This window comes from Condylostylus longicornis, unplaced genomic scaffold, assembly GCF_029603195.1.
Source record: "Condylostylus longicornis isolate FDR11 unplaced genomic scaffold, ASM2960319v2 ptg000066l, whole genome shotgun sequence".
Classification (NCBI taxonomy): Eukaryota; Metazoa; Arthropoda; class Insecta; order Diptera; family Dolichopodidae; genus Condylostylus; species Condylostylus longicornis.
In genome coordinates, this window is record NW_026578034.1 from 115,040 (window position 1) to 140,303 (window position 25,264).

Consider the following 25,264-nt stretch of genomic DNA (forward strand, 5'->3'; position numbering starts at 1 on the left):
CCGAATTAAATTGTCTAAGTGCCAGTTTCTACAACGAAAGGTTGATTTTTTAGGTTACATAATAGAGGATGGATCCATGAGACCGTCAGAACACAAAACGAAGTCTGTTAACGATTTTCTATTGCCAAGGAATCAAAAATAACTACAAAGATTTTTAGGATTAACATCGTATTTTCGGCGGTTTATTAAGGATTACGCCACTATAGCTAGATCTTTGTCTGACCTTTTGAAAAAAGATAGTTCCAACAATTGAAATCTGCACTCATTAGTTTTCCGGTGTTGAACTTGTACAACCCAAGAGCGATGACAGAAATCCACACAGATGCAAGCATGCTTGGATATGGAGCTGTATTATTACAAAAATATGTGGAGGACCAACAGCTACATCCAATACAATTTATGAGTCAAAAAACTAAACCAGCTGAAGAGAAGTATTATTCCTATGAGCTAGAGGTTCTCGCTGTCATTGAAGCTTTAAAGAAATGGCGAACTTATGTGATGAGAATGAGGTTCAAAATTGTCACCGACTGCAATGTGTTTGCGATGACAATGAAGAAAACAGATGCACCATTAAGAGTGTCCCGATGTGCAATGTTCTTACAAAAATTTAATTACGAAATAGAGCACAGACCCGCCACAAAAATGAGGCATGTGGATGCTTTAAGTAAAGCTGTTTGTCTGCTACTCGAAGATTCTTTGCGTCATCGTTTGAAGGACGCTCAAGCAGAGAATCAATGGATTAATGTAATTTTAAAGATTTTAGAAACTACTAAATATGAAGATTTCTATGTCAAAAACGGGATCTTGTTTAAAGATCCTATTAACGAATTGATTGTGGTTCCATCCCAAATGGAAGATGAAATTATTAGATCAGCACACCGACGTGGTCATTTTTCAATAAAAAAAACACAAGATTACCTAAATAAATATTTTTATATAACAAAATTAAATATAAAGGTTCCAAGTATAGTAAAAAGTTGTGTAGAATGCATAGTGGCACAAAGAAAAGCCGGTTAAAAGGAAGAATTTCTATGTTCAATCCATAAAGAAACTTTGCCTTTAAGAACGTATCACATAGACCATGTCGGTCCTTTGGAAAAACAAATAAAGCACACAACTATATACTGGTGGTAGTAGATGCTTTGTGAAAATTTGTTTGGTTTTACCCTACCAAAGACACTGGGCCAGATGCAGTTGTTTCTTGATTACAAAAACAAGCATCAATTTTTGGAAACCCAAAGAGAATGATCTCTGATACAGGACCAGCCTTTACTTCTAAAGCTTTCAAACAATACTGCGATTATCAAGACATCCAACATCTAGTTATTCCAACAGGAGTACCTCGAGGGAACAGACAAGTTGAGCGCATTCACAAAATAATAGTATCTACGTTATCAAAACTATGCAGTGAAAAACCTTGCAATTGGTATAAATACGTTGATAGAGTTCAACAAATAATCAATAGCACGACGCCGAGAAGCACCAAATTTCAACCTTTTCAAATTTTAACAGGATTACAGATGAGGTTGAAAGAGGATCTTCAAATTTTAAGACGACTAGACGACCAAGATATTACCGACCATCTCGAAGAGCAAGAGAGTATAAGGACTCAAGTGAAGCAAAATAAATCTAAAATCCAGAAAGAAAATTGTAAAACCTACAACTCTAGGAGAAAATCTGAAAATACCCATAGGTTGAATGAATTGGTGGCTATTAAAAGAACGCAGTATGGAACTGCTTTAAAGTTGAGACCAAAATTTTTGGGTCCTTACAGAGTCGTGAAGATATTAGATTATGGTAGATATCAGATTGAGAAGGTAGGGGACCACGAGGGTCCCGGAAACACAACGACGGTGGCCGAATATATGAAAAAGTGGGGTTCGGCCGTTTCATTCGAGTCGAATGAAAGATCAGGACGGCTAAATGTAGGATAGGTTTATTATTCTGCCGCATTATGCTTAGATTTCTCAATTAACTTTTGTGAATTATTAACTATTGTGAATATTTCTTCATAATTAACTATTGCGAATGTCTTTTAATTAATATGATGGTATGTTCTTTTCGAAATTGTTCTCACTTGCGCAAATCTGCACTCACGATTTTCGAAAAGAATTTTGAGTAGTTTTTATCTTCGTAAAAGTAATGAGTAAAGAAAATAATAAATTTTCTCGTAAGCGACCATCAAAGAAGACACAAAATTATAAGTTTATTTACAATAAAAAAAGCACATGTTTAAAATAAATCATGTAAAAACACATGTTTCAATAAAATTAAATAAAGTTAAAATATTTAAAATAAAACAGTAAAATTAAAATACGTAAATTAAATGTAAAATAAAATATTGTTCTAATTATAAAATTTAATGATTTAAATAAAATGTTTTAAATAAAAATTTGAAATGCTACATACACTCATAATTATATATTTTTACCGACCGTATTGTGTAAACAATAGGTAGGTTATGTGATGGCAACAAATTTTGCATATCGAGTTTTCGGTGGGAACGTACTTCTCCATAGTAGGGAAGTGTAAATAAACTATTTTTAGCAACCTGTCGGTCCGTCGGTCTGTCGGTCTGTCGGTCTGTCGGTCTGTCGGTCTGTCGGTCTGTCGGTCTGTGTGTGCATGCGTGTATCTCAAGATCTGCTGAACCGATTTTGATAAAATTTTATATGTAAGTTTGTTTCCACCATGGCACGGATCGATCAACTTTTGGTATATATCAGGCCTCGGGAACTGCACTTTTTAGCGGGCCAGTTTTACATTTTTGAACATTTTGAAGAAAATATTCAACCGATTTACTTGAAATTTTATATATAAGCTCAGCTCGACCGTCCGCAAAAATTCGTATGTTTTGGAAGAAATCAGGCATCGGCAACTAGACGTTTACTACGGGCCAAATATACATTTTTGTGTATATAAAGAGAAATAATCAACCGATTACATTGAAATTTAATATATGAATTCCCCGTATTAAAGCAATGAACATGTAAATTTTTTGGAAAGATCAGGGCTCGAGAACGGATTTGCGGGCCGATTTTACATTTTTCGCCATTTTGAAGAAAGTATTCAACCGATTTACTTGAAATTTCATATATAAGCTTTGCTCGATCATACGCAAAAATTCATAACTTTTGGAAGAAATCAGGCATCAGCAACTGGGCGTTTACTACGGGCCAAATATACATTTTTGTGTATATAAAGAGAAATAATCAACCGATTTCATTGAAATTTAATATATGAATTCCCCGTATTAAAACAATGAACATGTAAATTTTTTGGAAAGATCAGGCATCGGCAACTAGACGCTTACTACGGGCCAAACATACACTTTTGTGTATATAAAGAGAAATAATCGACCGATTTCATTGAAATTTAATATATGAATTCCTCATATTAAAGCAATGAACATATAACTTTTTTGGAAAGATCAGGGCTCGAGAACTGATTTGCGGACCGATTTTGCATTTTTCACCATATCCACAGAACAAATTGATGGAATTTCTTGAAATTTGATATTTGAGTTCTGGTTGTTACCGAAACTAACTGGCGAGCATTTCAGGGAATTCGGGTAGCACAAAGCGAAACTCTACTAAGAACCAAATTTACATTTTTCTAAGTATGTTAACTATAAGCTTACTAATGTCCTAAAAATTGGAAAGAAGTATTTAACAGACATTTTTATAATATTCTGTTACACTTTCATTTAACTAGACAATACACAATGCGGTCGGTTATGTGCTGACCACATCAGATTTTTGTACTTAAATTTTATTTCTAATTATTCGATCGAAACATTTTAAATGTTCAATTCTAATACATATGTGCATACATATATTTGAATAAAAATGTTATTTTATTTATGCCCAAACTTTTTCTTTATTTTAAAAATTTATTTCTATATGTTCACCCCCATGACTTAATAACTATCTGTTGAAAATTTATTTCTATATGCCAAACCACAATTTTAAGTATTATTCAATTCATATAGAAAACTTAAAAAAAATTAGTTAGGAAGCTTTAAAAAAAATATAAATACATATTTATGTAGTTAAAATTTTGGCGAATTTTTCCAAACTATTATAACAATATTTTTTTGGAAATTTTCTTTAAATTTTTATAATAATATTTATCTGTTATATATTAAAAAAATCTGATGTGGTCAGCACATAACCGACCGCAATGTGTATTGTCTAGTTAAGTGAAAGTGTTACAGAATATTGTAAAAATGTTATTTAACAGACATTTTCTTTCCAATTTTTAGGTTGCCAGTTAGTTTCGGTAACAACCAGAACTCAAATATCAAATTTCAAGAAACTCCGTAGATATGGTGAAAAATGTAAAATCGGCCCGCAGATCAGTTTTCGAGCCCTGATCTTTCCAAAAAATTTACATGTTCATTGTTTTAATACAAGCAATTCAAATATTAAATTTCAATGAAATCGGTTGATTATTTCTCTTTATATACACAAAAGTGTATGTTTGGCCCGTAGTAAACGTCTAGTTGCCGATGCCTGATCTTTCCAAAAAATTTACATGTTCATTGTTTTAATACGAGGAACTCAAATATTAAATTTCAATGAAATCGGTTGATTATTTCTCTTTATATACACAAAAATGTATATTTGGCCCGTAGTAAACGTCCAGTTGCCGATACCTGATTTGTTCCAAAAGCTAGGAATTTTCACGGACGGTCAAACAAAGCTCATATATGAAATTTCAAGTAAATCGGTTGAATATTTTCTTCAAAATGGTGAAAAATGTAAAATCGGCCCGGCCCGCAAATCAGTTTTCGAGCCCTGATCTTTCCAAAAAATTTATATGTTCATTGTTTTAATACGAGGAACTCAAATATTAAATTTCAATGAAATCGGTTGATTATTTCTCTTTATATACACAAAAATGTATATTTGGCCCGTAGTAAACGTCCAGTTGCTGACGCCTGATTTCTTCCAAAAGTTAGGAGGTTTCATCGCCGGTAGAGCAAAACTTATATATGAAATTTCAAGTAAATCGGTTGAATATGTTCTTTAATATGCTCAAAAAAGCAAAACAGGCCCGCTAAAAAGTGCAGTTCCCGAGGCCTGATATATACCAAAAGTTGATCGATCCGTGCCATGGTGGAAATAAACTTACATATAAAATTTCATCAAAATCGGTTCAGCCGAACTTGAGATACACGCGTGCACACACAGACCGACAGACCGACAGACCGACAGACCGACAGACCGACAGGTTGCTAAAAATAGTTTATTTACACTTCCCTACTATGGAGAAGTACGTTCCCACCGAAAACTCGATATGCAAAATTTGTTGCCATCACATAACCTACCTATTGTTTACACAATACGGTCGGTAAAAAAATAAAACACAAAATTTAAACAAAATAAAAAAAAAAATTTTAAAATAACCTAAAAAAAGAAAGGTACGACAATATCCATGCAAGCATCGATCCAATAACTTTTTGGTTATCAGTGTACCACGCTATCCACCAAGCTACGCAGTACCTTGAAATTCCTTTTATAATATTCTATATCTTATTCATACTTCATACAACTCTTCAAAAACCATCCTAATTTACATATTATATGAACCTTTTCATTATATATGTTTTGAAAGCGAGTTATTACGGGTAATTCAGAAAATGTTTTGCATTTATAAATGGTGTGACTATTATCATTGCAAATAAGACACGACGACGAATTTCGAGCTCCCGATTGTGATACCGAAAGTGCTGTTGAGTTGTGAGAAAACGATTTGTTTCGAAATTTAGCGGACAGCGAAGAAGATTGTTTGACCTCTTTGCACTCAAGGAACTGGCATCTTTTACTTAGAACCTTAGAGCAATCCTGCCAACTCAATAAATTTGAAAAATCAACGGTTTCTTCCCATTTATTTTGTGACTCAGCATCTAATTTACTCATTACGACATAAATAATCATTGAATTCGCAATGTTCTCAACAGAACCAATAGATAGCATGGAGCTTAAAATAGCGTTAACACTGTCAACCATATTTCTAAGATTTGTTGCAGTGGCCCTCGTTATTTTAGGCAACTGAAATAATTCTCCAATTAGTTCTTGAAACATTAACGTTTTGTTGTTAAATCTATAATTTAAATGTTTGAGAATTTTTGGATAATTTTCATCCGAAATTCGAAATTCACGAACAGCATTTTTGGCAATCCCATCCAATGAGCTCACTAAAATGTTACACTTCTCGATAATTTCATAGTTTGTGTTGTTGTGTATGCTCTAATTAAAAATACCGATGAAGTTAGGGTATTCAGAATACTTTCCATCGAATCTAGGCAGTTTAATTTTGTAAAGATTGGTTGCTTGAGTTGATTTTAGTATAAAAGATTGATTAAGTTCAGTAGATTGAGAACCCAAGTCTTGTTTTTTATTAGAAATTAATGAAGTGAGTAAAGATTTGGCAGATATGTACACCTCCTCACATTCCGAACGATAGGTTATGTTGGTATTATCATTTGGCATTAACGTTTCGTAGCTAGTCTGACACGAAAGTAGTTGTTTAAAATAAGATTCTAGAATCCCAAGCCTACATTCTAACTCAGGTAAGCTGAGCGATTCCTTTTTGTTTTCCACTATATTTTTAATGCGAGTTAGTGAGGATTTGGCACTGCCCCTTGAGTCTTAAGTTTCTCAATGTCAGCTTCTGCCATTTCGTTTAAATTTAAATATCCAATAACAAAAGAAAGTTTAAAAAAAAATAAAAATTGTATTTCTCTTTACAATGTTTAGTGGTACCCAATGCACAATATTACGTCTCAAATATATCAACTAAATATGCAATTTCAATTTTGCTCAAAACCTTCATTAAAAAATTCAAAAAGTAATTCCCAAAAAAAATTTTTTTATTTCACAGAAAAGCTAAAAAAAATTTCAGTTTTTCGCTTTTCGGATATACACCGTAACAATTTCTATTTACCTTCTTTATATGGTAGGTACGTATTTTGTGTGACGATAATGTAAAGAGAAACAAGTAAAAACGTTTCAGTCGGTATAAACCGATTGAATTATACCCTGCACCTTTCGTTGTTGTATAGCAATTACTCAAACCTATGAAACCATTCTATAGAAATTTCACGGATATGTCTGATTTATAACTGGACACACAACTGCCAAGTTTGATGAATCTGACTTTATTTTTCCAAATATTTAAACTTTTGGACTTGTATGGGAGCAACTCGTAGCTGAAGAGCAATTCAACCAAAACTTCAGAAATATATCTGACCTATAACTCGACACACAACCGCCAAAATTTCATGAATTTGATTTTACTATATTTCCAAATATTTAAAATAAGCTTTCGGAGTTGTATGGCAGGTACCCGAACTTGTCAAGCAATTCCATCAAAACTTCAGAAATATGTCTGACCTATAATTGGACACACGACTGCTAAAGCTCATGAATCTGACTTTATTATTTTTGAAAATATTTAAAATTAACTTCTGGAGTTGTATAGCAGGTACCCGAACCTGTCAATCAATTCCTCTAAAACTTCAGAAATATATTTGACCAATAATTGGACACATGACTGCCAAGTTTTATGAATCTGACTTTATTATTTTTCCGAATATAAAAAATTTGCTGTTGGAGTTGTATGGCAGCCACCCGAACCGGTGCAGCTATCCCATTATAATTTTTAGAGCATGTGTAGAATATAATTGGACACATGTATACAAAATTTTATATTTATAGCTTTATTAGTTTTTGAAATATTTAAAATAAACTCTTTGAGTTGTATGGCAGCTACCCGAACCCGTTGTCCGAACTAGTCCAATAACAATAGGGCTCGTCCTTGGCACAAAAGAAAAAACTTGTGAAAGTTTGGTGTCGATTGCATTATTCGTTTTTGAGTTATCGTGCGATCGGACGGACGGACGGACGGACGGACGGACGGACGGACGGACGGACGGACGGACGGACGGACGGACGGACAGACGGACATGTCTAAATCGACGCAGAATTTTACGCTGAGCAAGAATATATATATATGTCCATACCGCAGATGACTCCTTCAAGTAGTTACAAACTCCATACCAAAGTTAATATACCCTTCACGAAGTGCAGGGTATAAAAACCAAAATAAAATTGCTTATGTCATGTATCAAAAAAAATAATTATTGCTTGATATATCTCTTAACTGCTATAAACGAAAATCTTGCGTGAGATAAATCCAATCGACGAAATGTTATTGCTTTTACAACATCAAAAAATATTTATTGCTTGATATATCTCATAACCATGGCTTGATATATTCATTATCTCGATATTTTCATACTTGATAAATAATTACTGCTTGATATATCTCACAACTTCTATAAACGAAAATATTGCGTGAAATAAATCTAATCGACGAAATGTTATTGCTGCTACAACGAATATAATTTGGGAATATATCATGCAACCCTATGTCGTGATATATACAGGCCCTTGCAAGCATTTATTTCCGCAACACAAAAAAATTAAAACTTTTAATAACTAGGTAGGTATAATTATGTGGTATGTCGTAATATTTCAAATGTAATAAGTTGATATCTGTATATTTATGTGGTATGTATTTATGTAACACCTTAAATATTATAAGTAGGTGCGTATATATTTCAATATGTTAAATATTAACAAATTTCATTGTGTTCAAAAAAAAAAAAAATATGTGTATACAATGTAAATGCATGTGATAAATAAGTAATATAGCTACTATGTTGAAGCTTGGAATTTTGTAGTTGATTTTTAATATAAACTAAATATACGTATTAAATTTACGTAGAAGTAAATTCTTAGAAGTAAAATTTACGTAGAAGTAAAATTTACTTCTACGTAAATTTAATACGTATATTTAGTATTTTAGAATATTATGTTTCGTCACCCTGGCTAAATTAAGCCAGAGTCAAAACATATATAGCTACTTCTCAGGTGTCAAAAAGTACGGGTACTTCAATTTTAAGATTTTCAGAACAAATTTTTGTATAACAAAAGCACGTTTCTGTTTTATACTTTATATAATCAGAAACACAAACCCAGAAATAAATGATACGTTTTACATATTATTAAAACACAAACCGAGAAATAAATAATATTTGAATATATAATGATCTCATATATTTTTGATTCGAAAAATCGAAATAATTTTAACGTAAATAAATGTCAGCTTTTATCAAAGACATCAGATGTTTTGTGGCATCTGAATATTAATGCTTCATTTGTTATTGTTTTGAATATTATGTTTCGTCAGCAAGCTTTAAAAAAATATACATAAAGAATTTATGTACGTATGTACTTAAAATTTTATTTTTATTGTTCAAGCGAAAAACTGTAAAATTCTAAATTTTAATACATTCATATATACATACATATATTTGAATACAATTATTATTTTATTTTTGCCTAAACCTTTTCTTTATTTAAAAAATTTATTTTTATATGTTCACCCGCAGTTTTAACAAAATAGGTATACATACATTCATAATTATGTATGTTGATGCTTAAAATTTTATTTCTAATTTTTTAGACAAAAATTTTAAAATGTTTCTAATACATTCAAGTACATTCATATATTTGAATAAAATTATTATTTTGTTCTTGCCTAAACCTCTACCTTTTTTGAAAAATTGCATTCATATGTACATACATGTATTTGAATACAATTATTATTTTGTTTTTATCTAAACATTTTTATACCCGTACGAACGTATGTTCGAAGGGTACACTAAATGTGCCTTACCGTTTGTAACGCTAAGATATAACGGTCTTAGATATAGACTCAAGTGTATGTTTTTGATCAGCGTCAAATTCTGAGTTGATTTAGCTTTGTCTGTCCGTCCGTCCGTCCGTCCGTCTGTCCGCCCGCCCATCCGTCCGTCCGTCCGACCGTCCACCCGTCCGTCCCAACGATAACTCAAAAACTAACTGAGCTAAGTTCACCAAATTTTCACAAATGAATTATTGTAGTAAGTGCCAGAACCCTATTTAAATTGGACATGATCGGGGTACCGGTTCGGGTAGCTGCCATACAACTTCAAAAGTTATTTGGCTATATCTCAGAAACTATAAAAGTTGTGGTATTGAAATTTCACACAAACGAATATATTAGTAGGGCCAATGTGTATGATAAAAGTCGTTAAAATCACTTGGCTATCAAAAGTTATTTGGCTGTATCTCAGAAACTATAAAAGCTATGATATTGAAATTTGATACAAGCGAATATATTAGTAGGACCAATGTGTTTGATAAAATTTGTTAAAATTTCTTAGCTCTTTCTGGTTGCTGCCATACAACTTAAATAGTAGTTTGGCACAAACTACTATTTAAGTTGTATGGCAGCTTTTTGTCGCTCACTGCAAATGCATACTTTGCATAATATATAAAACCGTCTACCTCTGTACGTTAGTTTAGAGTTAACTGATTATACATTCACGCGATATATTCACGGATTTTATTATTATAAAATTCAAATACATATGTGCATGGATATTTGTAGCTGATTACTTAATGCGTAAAAGGTAAACGATCGCTTAAAGAGCTTATTGGCAGAAGTATTTTACACTTTTATGCGACATAACTCAAAGCGAGGTTGTAAAATAAATTACTCAAAAGATATTAGATCTCAAAAGAACTAATTATTTGTTTAATTATTTACTTTGTCGTAATTATTTTTAAGAGCTTTTCTTATTTTAAGTTTTATTTTATAAGATATTAGAAAAAAACAACATATCTATATGTACAGGACGGGTGTTTTTTTGAAGAAAAAAGAGTAAACTTAAAATAATATCTCACACGCAGAATGAAACACAATTTCAATATAAAGTTGGGTCAAATCAATGGTTTGTATTGTAGCACTTTTTCCTTCAACAATTAGTGAAAATACTGCTTTTAAATACAGCCTATGTATATCTACCACACTATTAAAAATATTTTCATTCATATACAAAACTGTTTCTAGTATTGGATATATTTAGGATGAACGATTTATGCAGTCTTTGAAATAAAGCACAAATTAATTTAAGGAGGGCTTAACATAATTCTCGATTTCTCGGTTAATTGCGTGAGTTAAGAAAAATAATTATATTTCTTAATGTCACAGAGTTTACCGTTAGCTTTTTGCGTTTATAGAAATTTAAAACAAGTAAAAACGTTTCAGTCGGTATAAACCGATTGAATTATACCCTGCACCTTCCGTTATTGTATAGCAATTACTCGAACCTATGAAATCATTCTATAGAAACTTCACGGACATGTCTGACCTATAATTTTTCCAAATATTTAAAATTAGCTTTTGGAGTTGTATGGCATATACCTGAACCTGTCAAGCAATTCCATCAAAACTTCACAAATATATCTGATCTATAATCGGACACACAACTGCCAACTTTCATGAATCTGACTTTATTATTTTTCTAAATATTAAGAATAAGCTTTTAGACTTGTATGGGAGCTACTCGAACCTGACAAGCAATTCTACCAAAACTTCAGATATATATCTGTCCTATAACTCGACACACAACTGCCAAGTTTCATGAATCTGACTTTATTATTTTTCCTAATATTTAAAATAAGCTTTTGAAGTTGTATGGCAAGTACCCGAACCTGTCAAGCAATTCCATCAAAACTTCAGAAATATGTCTGACCTATAATTGGACACACGACTGCCAAAGCTCACGAATCTGACTTTATTATTTTTCCAAATATTTAAAATAAGCTTTTAGACTTGTATGGGAGCTACTCGAACTTATCAAGCAATTCCACCAAAACTTCAGAAATATATCTGACCCATAACTCGACACACAACTGCCAAGTTTCATGAATCTGACTTTATTATTTTTCCAAATATTTAAAATAAGCTTTTGGAGTTGTATGGCAAGTACCCGAACCTGTCAAGCAATTCCATCAAAACTTCAGAAATATATTTGACCTATAATTGGACATATGACTGCCAAATTTCATGAATCTGACTTTATTATTTTGCCGAATATAAAAAATTTGCTGTTGGAGTTGTATCGCAGCCACCTGAACCGGTGCAGCTATCCCATTATAATTTTTAGAGAATGTGTAGAATATAATTGGACACATGTATACAATTTTAAATTTATAGCTTTATTAGTTTTTGAAATATCTAAAATAAACTCTTTGAGTTGTATGGCAGATACCCGAACCCGTTGTCCGAATTAGTCCAATAACAATAGGGCTCGTCCTTGGCACAAAAGAAAAAACTTGTGAAAGTTTGATGTCGATTGCATTATTCGTTTTTGAGTTATCGTGCGATCGAACGGACGGACGGACGGACAGACGGACATGTCTAAATCGACGCAGAATTTTACGCTGAGCAAGAATATATATATATGTCCATACCGCAGATGACTCCTTCAAGTAGTTACAAACTCCATACCAAAGTTAATATACCCTTCACGAAGTGCAGGGTATAAAAAGCTTGCGGTTTCGGAAATATAAAGCGTTAAAAATTTAAATTTTTACAAATATCAAGATGTGATAAGTTGAGAGAGGGTGGAGATGGGAAAAAATTTTCTTCTAACGAAATAAAAACTGTTTATTAGTATCTAAAAGCTGGTAAGATTTCAGGCTCCCACACCCTTGGGTCTAGAAGAAAAACGACATCAAAAATTTGGAAAAAATGGATCTTAGATAACGGTAAATTTGAATGGCCATTTTGTTTTTTTAAAGTTTAACTATAGTATGCCACGATAGGAGAAGCAAGCCACTGCCTTTCTGAGTTTGCAAAATTTGAAAAATGCTTATGGTTTCATTGCAACAAATAGGGTTTTGTAGGGGTATAACTCTTAGAGGGGGTGAGATAGGTAAAAATTTTGTTCTACGGAAATAAGTTTCTAGTAAAGATATAGTACATATTAAGCTTGTAGCTTAAAGGGTGTAGAAGTTTCGTAAACAAAAAAATGTCCACGGAGGGACGGACGAACGGATGGACGTACGGACGGACAGAGTGAAACTAATAAGCACTTTTTGTTAAAAAATTTTTGGAAAAGTGCTAAAAAGTAAGCTTAAAATATCTCATGCAGAATGGAACTTAATTTCAAAACTACCGATATAATTATTTGCAAAGCTTGTAATGCAAGCACATACGACTAGTTAGTTATATAGATACATTATCTATGAATAGCATTAATTTTGTGAACAACAACTCAATTTGAGCTTTGGCTGTGTTTGTTTTATTCATATTAATTAAATAAATATTAAACGTTTTAACATAATTTTTATCATTTTTATTATGTGATACTATACTATTCACTAACTTATACTATACTTATTCATTAACTTATGAATTAAATTATTTATTTACGTGAAATACTTATATATCTATATGTAAGTATGTACTTGAATTGTTAATACCATTAATTACTAATTATTCACCAATTAACTTAGAGATTAATTAAAATATGAATAATCAAACTGCGTACTTAATAATCCTATTTTTAACCTATCACAAAAACATAAAACTATATAAACTAAAAACAGCACTCGCGGCTATTTTGTAACTTGATGAACCAAAATTACCAACCTAATTTTTTTGCAACCGTTTTTGTTCTTTTTTTATACTATTGCTAGATATTAATAATTTATACTTTTACCTTCATTCATTGTGCTTCTACTCTAGCTTGTGCATAATGATCAAATTCTTGGGGAAAAAGTTACCTATTGAAAATGGGAATATTAAATAATAATTTTCAACAATTATTATCTCTAAGTTGAATTTCTTACTCAAAGACAAGCTCAATGTCAAACTCAAAGGATATCTTTAGTAATAAATGTAAAGATCTTAATGTAAAAGTTAAGAAACCGGAAAAACAACTAGCAGATGTACTAGATGAGACAATAGTTACCTTAAAAAATTATATTGTGATAAAATTCAATTTAAGTTCAACAAGATTTACAAAAGTTCTATAAAAAATCAAATTTTAATTAGCACAGATTCAATAATTGAATCACTAACGATTCACAATCATCAAAATTATTTTGTGGAAAAAACTTCAACGGTTATCGAATTAGATGTGTGACTTCGGGATACACCTAGCTTCAATATAAAATGTAAAAATCAATGTAAAAAAATTTAAAGATACTGATCGGGAAGAAAAATTCATCAAAAATAATTTAGTGTTTGTTTGTCTGTCGGTCGTTCACAATCTTGATGACATTTTTGAATGGCTCTAACATGAAAATTTCTGAACCTCTAGACACAGATCTTCGTCGGGAAGGTTTGAGTGACCTTTTTGAGTGCTTTTTATTAGAATTTTATGGAGTGATTTTTTCAAGTGATTTTTTGAGCGATTTGCATGATATTTTTTTGCTTTAACGGCTTATTTATTTTACTTACAAAATAGATATTCGCGCCGGTGATCAAAAAAAAATATGGTGTTTTCCTAGTTCTAATTAGAAAAAGTGATATTAAATTTATTTTTAGTTAAGGCAGTATTCCACAATTTGACTCTAAGTCTATTACCGTACATTGATAGAATATTTTATACATGTTGGTACTGTTAAATTCAATTATTTGGACTCCATATGATGATATTAAGTTTTTGGTCATTTTGAAGAATGTTTATTCTAATTTTAGGTTTATCGATGTTGATGTATCTTTTATATTATCAAATAACTAAAAATCGTATGTGTTCTAATTGGCTAAAAATTCGAAAAGCACCATCAATTTTACAGACCAATTATTAGCGCACCAACTTATTTTGTGAAATAAGTTGGTGCGCTATTAAAAAAATAAAAAAATAAAAAATTTTTTTATTTTTTCAAATTGAGTAGCCTTATGACTGGTCACGGAGATCTTTGTCGATTTGAAAAGAGCTTCTGATACTATGAATTATTCCATCTAATCAGAAAAATTAAAAGTGACAGGGTTTCGATCAATTCTCTTGAATTATTAAATAGTTATCTAAAACTTGGTAAGCATTTTTGCTCTTCTTCTGAGCCATTAATTTATCTTATACTAAAAAAGCCCGGTCGTGTCGGTGTCACCACCCCTCTGCCCACCGTTCGATGGAAACGCTTAAGTAGGGTTATTTATTATTAATTTTTTGAGTATTTTTTGAGTGATTTTTTGAAAAATTTTTTAATGATGACTTTTTAGCTACAATAACAATTTAGAGTGAAATTTTTCAGGTGGCTTTTATAAACTGAAATCGTCAGGACGGGTAATCGTGGATATCGTCGGGACGGTATTATGGAAAAAAAAATTTTAGTGCTTAATTTAATTTCTTTTTGAATACTTCTTTTTTGAGTACTTTTTTGAATTTTTAATGATGAGTGGAAACATCATAAGTAAATCAGGAATTTTAAATGAAATAGTTGCAGTTACTTTTTTGAGTTTTTTTGATGAAAATAGATTTTTCAATAATATTCTAGAATAACATTATCTATTACAATATTACCGGAAGTTGCCTTCCTTTCCTTTTTTCAAAAGCCGTTTAAAAAAAAGCCACAAAAAAAATTTGGTTTTCAGCGACCTAAAAAAACAAAAACAATATATCACTGGGTTGTATTGTGAAACTTAGTTGTTATATTTTTTCCTATTTTTATTTACTAATTGTTTTATATTGCTTTTTTATTAAGATAATTACCAATAAACCACCATCAAGAAAATCACTTGAAAATATCACTTGAAAAAATCACTTAAAAAATCACTTAAAAAAATAACTTAAAAAGTCCCATGAAAAGAATCTACAGCTAAAAAAGACCAATTCCCAACTTTCTACCAAAAGGACCTTACCAAAAAATCATCATCAAGAAAATCACTCAAAGAAGTCCGAATCACTTGAAAAAGTCACTTAAAAAAAACACTCAAAAAAATTACTCAAAAAAATCATTCAGAAAAGTCATTCTAACTTTCTACGTTAAGCCCTTTTTTATGTTAGAGCCATTCAAAAATGTCATCAAGAGTGTGACCAACCAACAAACAAATAATACACAACATTGTGCTATTATTTTTATAGATTTGTTGACGATACTCACAAACTGACTAGTAAATTTTTCTTATAGATCCAGGTAATGTTCCTTATAAATCTAGTGTAGAACATGATTTAACTTAGGTTAAAGAAAACTTATAATTCTCTTTAAACAAAAATTATGCACTTCGAATTGCAAATTTTGCAACTGTGCAGATTCAATTAGGTAATTTTATCATGGAAGACGAAAATGCTATAAAGTTTTTGGATTGTACTCTTGATAGCAGCTCTTGATAGTTTGAATTCTCATCTTGTAGGGATTGAGAAAAAGTTCAATGTATTTAACGGTATTATGTAAAAATTTAAATACAAGTTACAGTTTTCAGTCAAGTTAAATATGTATTTTGCTTTTCTTTATCATTCGATTTTGTCTAATGGGACTGCAATATCTTGTTCTGTTTCTAAAAATTCAAACAGCTCAAAACAAAATACTTCAAAATATTTTAAGACTTCAATTGTCAACATCTTTGATACTTATTCTCGAAAACTGTTATCAGTTAGAACTATCCAACGCTTTCAGCTGAAAGTTCGTATGTACAAGATAATTAATGCTATCAATCACAGCAATATTGGTTCTGTACAGAAATTCTGCCTTAACTTTAATATTCGATTCACGAATAACTTTCCGTTTAAAGAGGTAAAACTTTAACATCATCCCAACAGACTTCTGTTGTTCACTCCGGACTTTGTGATGAGTTACCATTATATATTAGCAATATTCAATATTTGGATCATGTATATTAAGTAACATGTTTGTGGTCTGTCCAAAGTTACTATTAGGAAAAAATAGTGCAAATATCATTAGATCGAGATGCTTAAATAGCAAGTTAATTAATTTTAATAAATTAAAATTATATTTTTCAACTAAAAAAAATAAAGCTTGTTGAAATCAGAAACGTTCCGTTGTAACCCGTAAAGTGGTAAAATTAAATAAGGAAATGTTTGATATTAAAAGCGATTGCATCTTTGATTTTAAACACTTAAAATTGTAGACTAAATAAAAGTTGATACACATATTAAAATTTTTGACATTAAACACTTATACTGTATAAATTAAATACAAAACAATTGTTAAACTAAAATTTGATTGTTAAAAACATAGTACACTGAAAAAAAAAATAATTTGCAGAATTTGCAATAAAAAATCTAAATGCGTTTATAGCACTCTTTCAAAGTTTTCAAAACTTAAATTGCCAGACTATTCGCTCGAAAAGTTTTATATTTTATTACTCTGCAATATAATGTATAGCAAAACGATAATACCACTGTATAACAAGAAAAATAGTATTTTTTACAAAAAAGAACGGTGCAAATTCGCAATAATTCTAAAAGAAAATTTGAAATTAATAATCAAACTTTTTAAAATTAAATATAATAAATTTTCACTCAAATTATAGCTAAAATAGCAATTTTATATCGCAACTTATGTTATGTTAGTTATACTTGAAATGTTACATATGGCATCTTCATAATTCAGTTAATTACATCGTAATTTTTACAAATAGAAAATAGCAAATTTGGTCTAGAAAATATGACAATTTTAGCTATGCTTTGTAGCAAAATATTGTATTTTTATTTTTCTTGATCAAAAACGGCTTAACTAATCGAAAATTTACATAAATATATAAATGTGTACCAGTTTCTTATTGTAGCAGAAAATTTTAACTGAAATGCATTATTGGAAAATTGTAATAGGAAATAGACATATTTTGTTAGCAGTGAAAAAAAATCTGATGTGGTCAGCACATAACCGACCGCATTGTGTATTGTCTAGTTAAATGAAAGTGTTACAGAATATTATAAAAATGTCTGTTAAATACTTCTTTCCAATTTTTAGGACATTAGTAAGCTTATAGTTAACATACTTACAAAAATGTAAATTTGGCTCTTAGTAGAATTTCGTTTTGTGCTACCCGAATTCCCTGAAATGCTCGCCAGTTAGTATGGGTAACAACCAGAACTCAAATATCAAATTTCAAGAAATTCCATCAATTTGTTCTGTGGATATGGTGAAAAATGTAAAATCGGCCCGCGAATCAGTTCTCGAGCCCTGATCTTTCCAAAAAAGTTATATGTTCATTGCTTTAATATGACGAATTCATATATTAAATTTCAATGAAATCGGTTGATTATTTCTCTTTATATACACAAAAGTGTATGTTTGGCCCGTAGTAAACGTCTAGTTGCCGATGCCTGATCTTTCCAAAAAATTTACATGTTCATTGTTTTAATACGGGGAATTTATATATTAAATTTCAATGAAATCGGTTGATTATTTCTCTTTATATACACAAAAATGTATATTTGGCCCGTAGTAAACGCCCAGTTGCTGATGCCTGATTTCTTCCAAAAGTTAGGAATTTTTGCGTATGATCAAGGCTTATATATTAAATTTCAAGTAAATCGGTTGAATACTTTCTTCAAAATGGTGAAAAATGTAAAATCAGCCCGCAAATCCGTTCTCGAGCCCTGATCTTTCCAAAAAATTTATATGTTCATTGTTTTAATACGAGGAGTTCATATATTAAATTTCAATGAAATCGGTTGATTATTTCTCTTTATATACACAAAAATGTATATTTGGCCCGTAGTAAACGTCTAGTTGCCCATGCCTGATTTCTTCCAAAACATACGAATTTTTGCGGACAATCGAGCTGAGCTTATATATAAAATTTCAAGTAAATCGGTTGAATACTTTCTTCAAAATGTTCAAAAATGTAAAACAGGCCCGCTAAAAAGTGCAGTTCCCGAGGCCTGATATATACCAAAAGTTGATCGATCCGTGCCATGGTGGAAACAAACTTACATATAAAATTTCATCAAAATCGGTTCAGCCGAACTTGAGATACACGCGTGCACACACAGGCCGACAGACCGACAGACCGACAGGTTGCTAAAAATAGTTTATTTACACTTCCCTACTATGGAGAAGTACGTTCCCACCGAAAACTCGATATGCAAAATTTGTTGCCATCACATAACCTACCTATCGTTTACACAATACGGTCGGTAAAAAAAAACTTTATAGATTCAAATTTTGAGGATTTCACATGCGTGAATGTATTATTGTAATTTTCTTGACCATTATGTAAAAAAAAACTTCATTACAGAAATTTATTTTAGATTTAGATTATACATTCATATTTCAGATTATAGTTTAAATTGCTTAAATTTGACATAACTAATAAGTTAAAAATAATCTGAAATTAAGTTAATTAAGTTAAAATTTTTTTCAAAACTTAATTTAAAAAACTAAATTTTCAGAAATTATGATAAATTTTCTCATAAATTACAACTGTAACAGCATTTATGTATCGCATTTTTGTTACTGACATGACACATGGGACACTCTCACAAATTTCGATAGCAAAACTTTCATTCCAACATGGTAAATTTTACCACATAAAATATTCATTGTTCTTACGTTTTATAGTAGAAAATCAGTTAATTACATGATAATATTTTGTTATTATAAAATAGCAAATTCTGTCGAACAAAAAAGGCAGTTTTAGCTATGTTTTGTAACAAAATTTTGTAAATTCATGATAGAATATTGGTGATATTGCATAGCGCATTTAGTTATGTAAAATAAGTCAGCTTATACATTTTTTTGCAATGTTTGACTATTTGGAGCTAACAAGAACAGTTTTGTTTAAGAACTTAGCGCAAGCGGACGTGTGAATAATTTTTAATTTTTTTTATTTAAAAGTGTTTCCAATTAAAAAACAGTTTTTAAAATAAGTAAAGAAAAATAAAATTAAAGTGAATTTAAAAGTAATTAAATTAAAAACTTCTTCCGGTTAATTGTTTTTCGAAACTTCTTCCAGTTTTTTTTGGGAAATCATGTTATATAATATATATTCAAATAAAACAAAATATGCATTTTAATCATTTTTTGTATGTTTTTACTACACTTTAGTTTCTAAGAACTGAAAATTTGAAAATAAAACCGCTTAAAAAGAAATTAATTGAAGTTTAAAAAATAAAATTCGTATTTCAGGATGAAAATTTAATACTAGAAGACATAAACGAGTTAAAAAAATATTTAATTTTGAAAATTAATAATTAATAATTAAATATTGAAAAAAACTAGAATGCAACCTACATGATTAGTGGTTGGCGCTAGGTATGTATTTGAATATTTCATTTTATAATATCTATATCAGATGAAAGTAACATACTTCTTTCCATAATATGCTAATTTTCCATTTGCATTATTTCATTTTACAGATACCATTAGCAAATGTTTTGTTTTAATCAATGACAACTTATACACTTCAGTGGAATCAGCCGTTGATGTCTGCTTCAAAATAACATTTGCATTAAATTTTGAGTACCATGGTAGATAATTTCGTCGGTTAAAAAGCAGAAAGCACTAAGTGCATTTTTTGAGAATTCGGATGAATTAAATCAGAATAATATAATATTTGTTGTGGCAAAAAATCATGCAAATCCAGAATGTAGTTTATAAATCCAGAAATTAAAGAGACCAATCCCATTGCACTAATTGATTAGTTTTACAATTTTACGCTTATTTCAAATTGAATTTACTCAAAACACACTTCCCTGACTTAATGCTTTCTGCTTTTTAACCGACGATTTGAACAAATACGTGTACCAGATTGAACATCAATTTTAACATTGAACACTTATTCATCAGTTTTAACATCAGTTAAGGAATTGGAGAAGTATTAATATTTTCTACACCTATTTAAGATATTTTTATATTTATAAGTATACAAATTCAAAATGAGCTGTAATAAATGAATATGTAGTATATCTTATTTATACATCAAAAATTTAGCTTTTTCATAGATTAGATTTAACTACTTTAAAATGTGAAAACTGTTCTACAACTAAATTTTTTACTAAAATAGCATTTTCAAGATTCTTGTATCATTGAAAATAAAAATTTTGACGGTTTATATAACTGAGATATGCATATAATACATGAAATAATGATCTTTTATGAATTTTAAAATAAATTAATTTAAAAGTATTTTATTAATACTTTCAATTTTAAATTTTATTTTTTCAGATTTTAGGGAAGTTTCCAGTATTCCAAATTAATTCCCGTGTATTAATTGGAGGCAAGTTTAGAAATTTTACTTTCAATTTCCAATCTACTTTCAATTTCAACTTCTATTGAAATTTCACATTTAAAATATGAATAAATGCTATTAAGACATAGAAAAATTTAGAATGAAACATTGCAAAAATAGCAATTTTATTTGGAAAATTTGGTAATGTTATAAAGCTAAAATTGACAATAATAATTGGAAACGCTAATATTTTGCTTGTGGGTTTTTTTAACTTTTCTTGACATCATTTAATATACAATTTTGCAGATATTGTTTTGAAAAATAAGAATATATTATATCTTTTATGTCAATATTTCTAATGTAATTTATAATAGAGTTTGATATGACATATTTCATAATTTCAAAAAAATGTTGCAAAATTCCTTATACATATTACAATGGAATTCTGCACATTTTCTACTTGGAATTTTTAAAATAATTTTAAGTTATAAATTACAGCAAAATCTAGTATTTAACGCCACTATCCCGATATCAGCTATTTTTTTTGCAAATAGCATGGCAAAAATATACATATGTATGTAGCTGCTGCAACAAATTTTATTTTCAGTGAACATTCAATACCAAAAATGCTGATATAAACGACACGTTTTACGTATACATTTTAATTGCAAATTCGAACATTTTGCTTGTTACCTATAAACGAAAATGCTCATTTAAAACAAATATTGTCAACAATAATTGTCATTACGCTAACTGTATTTTTTTTTACAATATATGCTTCATTTAGCTTTGATTTTAAACACGTCATAATACGTATAAACAAAAAAATAAGTTAGCATACATTTTAGTTGTTACTTTCACACGAAAAGTGTAAACTAACAACAATGATTGCGATTATGGTAACTGTAAATCTTATTTCTTAAAATTTATACTACATTCGATTTTGAATTCAAACACTTAGTAATTTTGACCAAATACCGAAATATTTAAAAAACAAGTAAAAACGTTTCAGTCGGTATAAACCGATTGAATTATACCCTGCACCTTTCGTTATTGTGTAGCAATTACTCGAACCTGTGAAATCATTCTATAGAAACTTCACGGATATGTCTGACCTATAATTGGACATCCGACTGCCAAGTTTCATGAATCTGACTTTAAAATTTTTCCAAATATTTAAAATTAGCTTTTGGAGTTGTATGGCAAGTACCTGAACCTGTCAAACAATTCCATCAAAACTTCACAAATATATCTGATCTATAATCGGACACACAACTGCCAAGTTTCATGGATCTGACTTTATTATTTTTCCAAATATTAAGAATAAGCTTTAAGACTTGCATGGGAGCTACTCGAACCTGTCAAGCAATCCTATTAAAACTTTAGAAATATGTCTGACCTATAATTGGACACACGACTGCCAAGTCTCATGAATCTGACTTTATTATTTTTCCAAATTTTTAAAATAAGCTTTTAGACTTGTATGGGAGCTACTCGAACCTGTCAAGCAATTCCACTAAAACTTCAGAAATATATCTGACCTATAACTCGACACAAAACTGCCAAGTTTCATGAATCTAACTTTATTATTTTTCCAAATATTTAAAATTAGCTTCTGGAGTTGTATGGCAGGTACCCGAACCTGTCAAGCAATTCCTCTAAAACTTCACAAATATATCTGATCTATAATCGGACATCCAACTGCCAAGTTTCATGAATCTGACTTTATTATTTTCCCAAATATTTAAAATTAGCTTCTGGAGTTGTATGGCAGGTACCCGAACCTGTAAAGCAATTCCTCTAAAACTTCAGAAGTATATTTGACCTATAATTGGACACATGACTGCCAAGTTTCATGAATCTGACTTTATTATTTTGCCGAATATAAAAAATTTGCTGTTGGAGTTGTATGGCAGCCACCCGAACCGGTGCAGCTATCCCATTATAATTTCTAGAGCATGTGTAGAATATAATTGGACACATGTATACAAAATTTTATATTTATAGCTTTTTTAATTTTTGAAATATTTAAAATAAACTCTTTGAGTTTTATGGCAGCTACCCGAATCCGTTGTCCTAATTAGTTCAATAACAATAGGGCTCGTCCTTGGCACAAAAGAAAAAACTTGTGAAAGTTTGGTGTCGATTGCAATATTCGTTTTTGAGTAATCGTGCGATCGGACGGACGGACGGACGGACGGACGGACGGACGAACGGACGGACGGACGGACGGACAGACGGACATGTCTAAATCGACGCAGAATTTTACGCTGAGCAAGAATATATATATATGTCCATACCGCAGATGACTCCTTCAAGTAGTTACAAACTCCATACCAAAGTTAATATACCCTTCACGAAGTGCAGGGTATAAAAACGAAATCATTATACATTTACTATGTTCGTTTTTAGCACTTTTCCAAGTTTTCTATTTTTTGGAAAAAAGTGCTTATTAGTTTCACTCTGTCCTTCCGTCCGTCCGTCTGACCGTCCGACCGTTCGTCCGTCCGTCTGTCCATGTGTCTGTTTACAAAACTTTTACACCCTTGAAGATAGAAAGCTGAAATTTTGTACGTACATAGATCTTTACTAGAAACTTATTTCCGTAGAACAAAATTTTCACCTATCTCCCCTCCTCCAAAAGTTATACCCCCCAAAACCCTAAAAATGGCTTTTTTTAACTATTTGTTGCAATGAAACCATAAGCATTTTTTAAATTTTGCAAACGCATAATGGCAGCGGCTTACTTCCCCTAGCACGGTATACTATGGTTAAACTTTAGAAAAACAAAATGGCCATTCAAATTTACCGTTATCTGCAGTCCTTTATTAGTAAAGATCTATGTACGTATTAAATTTCAGCTTTCTATCTTTAATAATGTAGAAGTTTTGTAAACAGACACACGGACAGAAGGACGAACGGACGGACGGACGGACAGAGTGAAACTAATAAGCACTTTTTTTCAAAAAATTTTTGGAAAAGTGCTAAAAAGTGTTTTGCTGTAAGTTTTAAAAAGTTTTAAAAATATAAAAGTTGAAAAAATTTTATTGAAAAATAACAAAAATTTTTGTGAAAAATATCATTTATTTCTATTAATTTGCAGATAACAAGGTATGTAAATGTGTATATAAGTCAAGAAGAAAACGTTGATAGGCAGTTAAGATGTAAAATCTAGTTGCACAAATATAATTATGTTGATAAATAATATTTTAAGCATTTTTGCTTTTTTTTAATAAGTGTTAGTCTAAATATTATATTTAAATAGGTTAATAATACATAAACTTAAATAAATAAAGTCTTAAAGAAACTTAAATAAATAAGTATATTGGCACTTATACCTTATAAATAATATTGGCACTCCAGGCTAATTTTAAAAAATAATTTTGGTTTCATAAAAAATAAAATACACTGAAAATCATTAAAAAATATTAGTAGATGCACATCGTATATCAAATAAACAGAAATGTGAAAAGTTATTTTTCTGTTTTCATTCTTCTTTCTGTAATATTCCTGTAACGTTAAAGTTACATATACTTAAGTTTTCTGTAATTATAGATCATTCGGATGACATAAAGTGGCTTCAATTGTATCGTGAACCTTGGGAGGAAGCTAAAAAAAATGGCAGGCCACTTCTTACAATAGAAGAAAGGGTATAATAACTATAAACAAAACAGCACTTATTGTCGAAAAGTGGCCTTTATTTAAGCATCCTCTATGTAATCTTATTCATTTGGACTTCAAACAACTTTACCATTCAAAAGGAAACCACCTCATAAATAGATGAGACACTTTCAAAGTCAAAACAAAAGAAATTTTAAAGAACAAAATTAAAGACAGAGAGTCTCTGCACATTTTAAATAAATTGAACTCGACAGATATATCGGACAGTAAGTTTGTAATAATTATAATTAAATAATAATTATGATCATATATACCAGTTGATTCCAGAATATTCATATATTAAGATATAAAAGAAAACTAGAAAACAGCACATATTTCACAAATTCCAAGGAATTTCTGTTTACAGTATAAAAATTCGAGATTCAACTGTTCCATAATTAAAAAATAAAATAATCAGCATCTAATATAAAATCTTGTACAACAAATTTTAGGTTCGGTTGATCATTTAATTTTAGATCTGTTGCATGCGCTATTGCCGCCATCAATTAGACATTGCTCCAGTGCCACGGAATTACATTGTAAAAAAAGGAAAAAT

At 30.3% G+C, this 25,264-nt stretch overlaps 1 protein-coding gene across 1 annotated transcript; it reads right to left on the reverse strand.

Moving 5' to 3' along the window:
* Positions 1 to 5,537: 5,537 nt before the first annotated feature.
* On the reverse strand, positions 5,538 to 6,497 carry LOC129612326 (uncharacterized). Its single transcript, XM_055525873.1, has 2 exons — positions 6,269 to 6,497; positions 5,538 to 6,202 (listed from the first exon to the last, which is right to left on the reverse strand). The coding sequence occupies exons 1-2, from the start codon at positions 6,495 to 6,497 to the stop codon at positions 5,538 to 5,540; spliced, it is 894 nt and encodes a 297-aa protein (XP_055381848.1).
* Positions 6,498 to 25,264: the final 18,767 nt, after the last annotated feature.

Bases quoted from the DNA above. Each gene is read 5' to 3' on its own strand.
- LOC129612326 (XM_055525873.1), bottom strand. From the start codon at position 6,497: ATGCCAAATGATAATACCAACATAACCTATCGTTCGGAATGTGAGGAG. The intron at 6,203-6,268 runs GTATTTTTAATT...GTAACATTTTAG, and splicing joins TGAATACCCTAACTTCATCG to TGAGCTCATTGGATGGGATT.